This window comes from Nannospalax galili, unplaced genomic scaffold, assembly GCF_000622305.1.
Source record: "Nannospalax galili isolate Female #2095 unplaced genomic scaffold, S.galili_v1.0 scaffold612, whole genome shotgun sequence".
NCBI classification, from domain to species: domain Eukaryota; kingdom Metazoa; phylum Chordata; class Mammalia; order Rodentia; family Spalacidae; genus Nannospalax; species Nannospalax galili.
The window spans coordinates 479410-485103 of record NW_008333388.1 but is presented as its reverse complement, the minus strand read 5'-3'; the positions used below and the strand labels follow the sequence as shown (position 1 = coordinate 485103).

Sequence of the window (5694 nt, the reverse complement as noted above, 5' to 3'; positions counted from 1 at the left end):
ATTCATCCTATTGGTGAGGCTTTCTCCTTTTGTTTCTAATTGGCTTACTGAGTTTTTCACTTCCTTCTTCATTTGAGCCTGAGTATTCTTCAATATTTCTAACTCTTCTGAATTCATTCAGAAGTTTATCCCTCTCTTCCTTCAGTTCTTTGATTTCTTTGTGTGTTCTTTAAATTCACTGAATTCTTTTATCATGTTTATAATTGTTCTTTTGCGTTCCATGTCCTGCATTATCTCTAGGGGGTTCTCATTGTACTCCTCTAGAGGACTATTGGTATTTGGTGGGGGTATGTTATTTTGGTTTTTCATGTTATTTTTTTCTCTATGATTTTGATATGTGGATTTCTTTTGTAGTTTCTGATTCTTGTCTGCTTCTTTTTGTGAACTTTGTGTGTCTTTGTGGTTTACTTTTGGGGCATGAAAGGCTAGTTCCTGTAAGCTTCCAGTTCTCTCTTTTGATTTTATATTGGAGTGGCCAGATTGCTTTTGTCTTCAGGAGTTCCCACAGAGGCCCAAGTCAGATTAGGATCAGATGCTCTTAGCCTTTCTCCTAAGGTCTGGATCCCTCCAGGAAAGATTTTGGCCTCAGGAATTTGGGGGTTGGGCTGGCCTGGTAGCTGGGCCCAGGAAAGATGCTGGTCTAGGGCAGCTGGTGGCCCTGCCACCCAGAGATGCAAAGGAAGATGGGGGCGAGAGGTGGCCCCAAGGGCCCCTGGGGACTGCACTGAGGAGCTGGATCGGTCTGGATGCAAAGGGCCAGGAGGAGGAAAGGTCAGCCCCGGCATCCAGGAAAGAGGCTGGAAGGTCGTGCAGGCCCAGGGAAGTAGAGGGATGTGAAGGCCCGGCCAGGCCCAGGGGGCTCCTGGGGACCTGAGAAGGCACTGAGTTGGTCTGGATGCACAGGATCAGGAAGAAGCAGTGGTGGTTCCCCACCCAGGTGTCTGGGGCACCAAGACAAAGAATGGGACAAGACCCAGGCTAGGAGGAGAGATCGGTGGGGGAGATGGGAGGGTGAATGAGGCTGGGGGAGTCAAGGTGCTGAGGGCCCATTTGACTTACCCAGGAGAGAGAAGCCTACGGGTTGGAGAGAGGCCTGCGGGTCCTGCAGGCCCAGGGAAGCAGAGCGAAAAATATTTTTTTAAGGTCTGAATCTAGGACAGTGTTCCTCTGTAATGCCCAGGGCAGCACAGACACTTCCCAGAGGCAGGAGAGCCCAGGTTTTGTGAAATTGGAGCTGATAGGATTGGGGTGCTCTTTGAGAATACCAAGTTGCTGGGCATGTTAGCACATGTCTTTAATCCTCGCACTCAGGAGGTGGAGGCAGGCAGATCACTGTGAGATCAATGCCAGCCCGGTCTATATAGGCAAGTTTTAGGCCAGCTGGAGCTACAGGGAGGCCCTGTCTCAAGACAAACAAAAATGCCCAGTTGTCATAAGGTATGGTAGGCAGGGCCTTGGAGAGGCCCAAGCACACGCCTTCGTAGCTCAATCTAGTGCAGGAGAGCCAGGACTACACAGGTGCACTCAGGGAGAAAAGCGCCTGTCCCCATGCCAGTGGTTTGAGGATGAATGTGCTCATGAGCTCCAGCTCTGGGTCCTTAGAGACCGAGGCCCACCCTGTTGTAGTAAGCAGGGTTGGGTGGATATGGCTGCAGAATCCCATTGGGGCCTGAGACCCGGGCAAGGAGAGCTGTAAAAACCGCAAGATGTACCGGACAGGAGCGCAGCCTCTTGGCATCCTTGTGCAAGTAGGTGGCAAGAGAGGCACGTTGGCAAAGAAAGACACGAGGAAGAGGGACTTGAGATGGGCGGCCGTTGTTATAGGAAAGAATCCCAAACCAATCGGAACTGCAGAACATCAGGGTCCTCACAGTGAGAGAGGCGTCCAGGTATGACCCCTGCTGGGAAGTGGTGGTACTGCACCTCATTTGTGCAGCCTGCAGGGAGGGATGGGGCGACCCCAAACCGACTGCTTTCAGAGTGACTCTGCTTAACTTCTCCAACTCACGAAGAGCTTGGGAGGCCGGAGGCATTTTATAAAAGCACCAAATCTACCAAAAGAAATGTCTCCTAGAAATTCGCAGTCCAGCATTGTTTATTATCTGTTACCACTGCCGTGTGTCTGTAGGTTTTGTTAGCACAGATGATAAATCACACAGGGGTGTATGACAACAGCGTGAATTTGGACATACCCTGGGAAGTAGCTTGCTATGCTTCCTGCACAGGCCCTAGTGACCAGCTCCCTGGGGAGGTCAGCAGTGTTAAGCCAAAGAAGTTGCCGCTCCCAGGCCACTGGTGACCCTCAATCTCCCAGGATTCCAGGCACCCCATTAGAGGACCCATGTAGTGCTGAGAAATGCTCCTACCTGATCATGATTCCCTGGAAGTTTGTACACTTCAGGGGGAAGTCCACGCCAGTCAGATAGCCAGGACAGAGGGTTACCAGAGGGCAGAGTTTAGACCAAGGAAAAGTGAATTTATGCTGGAGGGACTCTGAGGATGAAGCACAGAATCCAGGGGACTTTATTCGGGCCGCTGAACCCACAACCCTAGTCCCACGTTTTCACTCGTATGCCTCCCTTCTGCATGTGTTGTTACCCCTCTAGGCGCCTTTTCCCTGTCTGTGAAGGACGTCACCACCCAAGGGGAGATGGTCAAGCACTATAAGATCCGCTCTCTGGACAAAGGCGGCTATTACATCTCGCCCCGGATCACCTTCCCTTCTCTCCAGGCCCTGGTGCAGCACTATTCCAGTAAGAGAGGTGTCTGGGGGGCACTCTGTTGTGTGATCCCAAACTGTATGAATCACCTAGGGATGGGTGATCCCCAAGCTAGACATAAGGGATTGCCAACTCTGTGTAATAATTCAAGGTCAATGGCTCAGTGCCTGCCGCTGTTTCAGCTTGGGGCCACTTGGAGAGTAACCAGGACCTTCAGTCTCAGAGAGAACAGATTGGGGGAGCGTATCCTGCTGTGTGTGCACATGGGCATGCATACAGTGGGGAAGAGGGGTGGACACAGTTGGGGATGGTATGACTCCCAAAGAGAAGTCTGCTCTGGTACCCTTCACCCCTCTTTTCTTCCATGATACAGAGAAAGGGGATGGTTTATGCCAGAGGCTGACCCTGCCCTGTGTGAGCTCAGCCCCACAGAACCCCTGGGCCCAAGATGAATGGGAAATCCCTCGTCAGTCTCTCAAGCTGGTCCGGAAACTCGGGTCTGGGCAGTTTGGCGAAGTCTGGATGGGTGAGTTGTGCTATCTCAGGGTTTCCTCTCCCTGCCCTGTGTCCTGTGCCTGAAGTGGTCATGGAAGGCAGACAGCTTGGTGTGGGCGGCATATCTGCTTCTCTGGGAAGCTTGTCAGGGAGAGAAGCAGAGCTATGAACCCCTTTACAGATGAGCTAATAAGGCCCAGAATGCAAACGGACTTGCTGTGGTTGTTATAACCTCCTCACAGTGGAAGGAAATAGAATCCAGCTCTCCCAAACCTTAAGTCGGCCTGTCTTTCAGTCTCAGCTAGATGCTTCATGGTTTACATGCACTTGACCTTTATCCTGGCCCCTCTTAGCCCCAGTCTGCCAGATGGCAGCTGTGCATTAAACATGAGGAGCTAGGAGCTAGGAGCTCCAGGGTCTGATGCAGACAGAAACGACAGACAGCTTGCTGGTGTGTGACTGTGGACAAGCCGCTTAACCACCAGCCTCCGTGCCCACCCCTTTCCATAGCAGCTGATGCCTGGTCCTGCTTATCTGGCATTATCTGAATATAATGTCAGTCCCTTCTGTTTCCCTCTGCTTTGGTCTATGTCTCTGGGGAACAACCTGGAATCTCAGAGCCAGAGCTTAAGGCACCTCTGGCAGGAGCTGCAGCCTGGTCCTTGCCAAGGCATAGGGCCCCAGGGAAGGGAAAATCCTAACCATTGCCCAATACCCTTCAGTGTGTGTCATCTGCTGACCCCAGTTAGTGACTCCCTCCATAGCCTGAGGCTCTGCCACAGGGTGTGCCGAGACAGGCTTGTATCTTACACAAGATAGGTACTCTATCACCACCACCCCCAGGGGTATCTTCCACCTCTAGCCCTGGGCCCCAGCAGAGAGGGGCTGGCACCTGGAAGCTCACATCCACTGTGGTGAAGGGATCACTTTGGTGTCTGAACAGTTCCCCCACTCTCCTCCCTGTTAGGTTATTACAAAAACAACATGAAAGTGGCCATCAAGACCCTGAAGGAGGGAGCCATGTCTCGGGAAGCTTTCCTGGGCGAGGCTAACATGATGAAAACCCTGCAGCATGAGAGGCTGGTTCGTCTCTACGCTGTGGTCACCAGAGAGCCTATCTACATTGTCACCGAGTACATGGCCAGAGGTGGGGTCCTCCCTCGCTCCACAAGAACAAGGCTTAGAGGGTGGGGAGAAGGAGGTGGAGCACGGTGGTGGGTTTGCCTGCTGGGGGTTCATTCCCATAGGGGATCTATTAGCCTTGTCTTGGGAGAGGGGAGGCTGAGAAATGAGAGCATTCTTACAGGGCTGCGTCCTCAGCTCAGGAGTGTGCAGTTAACCCCTCCGGAGTACGTGTTTTCTTCCGGAGTTCATTTTCCACTACCAGAGCATGTCTCGTGCTTCTGGAAGTGCATGTTTACCTCTGCGCACACACTGTATGCTTTGATCCCCACTTTGAGTGGAAAGAGCTGAAGGCTGAGCATCCAAAGATGGTTTTAAGTCCAGCTCTGCCTCTTCCTAGCTATGGGAACTTTTGCAACCAGGTGAACATTTCACAGTGTGAGTGACAGGGAGGATGGAGCTGGGTAGCCTCTGAGCTCCATAGAGGATCCCCAAGGAACAGACCTTGGTCATCCTTTGACTTCAGAGGACCTAACCCCTTCTATATCCTGCTATCACATTGCTTCCTGAAGGTCCTCAGCGTGACCATACTAACTATAAAAAATTACCACCCAGGGCCAGTATCACAGCTGCTCCCAGCTGCATCTTGGGTGAGCACCTGCCCAGCACTTGGACTTTGTGGAGGAACTACATTTTTTTCTGGTGTTTTCTTGCTAATGCTTGGTCCTTGTGGGGCGGAGTGCCTGCCAAGGATGGTGGGAACGAGGAAGATGCATGGGAACATCATGACCCTTAGGGTCAGGGCTGGGCTCCCACTCCAGCCCTCCTGGCCCAGGACACCTCAGACAGATCCCTGAACTTGCCTGAAAACTTATTTGGGGGAGTCTAGGGAACTGGTGTTCCTGGGAAGAGTTAAGCATTCTGCTGCTGTGGGCAAACCCTTCGTGGTACCCCAGGTGATCTGTCTCCTCACAGCCAGGGTGTGGCCACTTGGCAGAGGTATTGTTGCCATTCCTCTTTACCTAGGATGCTTGCTGGATTTTTTGAAGACGGATGAAGGTAGCAGATTGTCCCTTCCAAGACTGATTGACATGTCAGCTCAGGTTGGTGAACTACCAGGCAAAGGAGGTCCTGAGGGATGACGTCATTGTGTTGGTCAGATTTGGGCTGTGAGGGACAAAATGTGTGAACACCTGGAAGTTGGTAGATGAGAGACTCTGCCCATGGATTTCGTCTTCCTCCACAGGGAGCCTTAGCATGGTGTGGCATCTCACTGTGCAAGGTGGTGGTCAAGCTCTGCTACCTCACCCCTGACTCATCTCAGCTCACAGGAGGCAGGGATGAAATCCCTCCTCTT

General features: G+C 52.1%; 1 protein-coding gene across 1 annotated transcript in view; it reads left to right on the top strand.

Moving 5' to 3' along the window:
• Blk (BLK proto-oncogene, Src family tyrosine kinase) overlaps positions 1-5694 on the top strand; it is a 24117-nt gene that overhangs the window by 13833 nt on the left and 4590 nt on the right. The window contains exons 5-8 of the mRNA XM_008828159.1: positions 2607-2753; positions 3094-3246; positions 4183-4362; positions 5364-5440. Of these exons, the coding sequence (XP_008826381.1) occupies positions 2607-2753; positions 3094-3246; positions 4183-4362; positions 5364-5440 (557 nt within the window). The remainder of the gene's footprint in view (positions 1-2606; positions 2754-3093; positions 3247-4182; positions 4363-5363; positions 5441-5694) is intronic.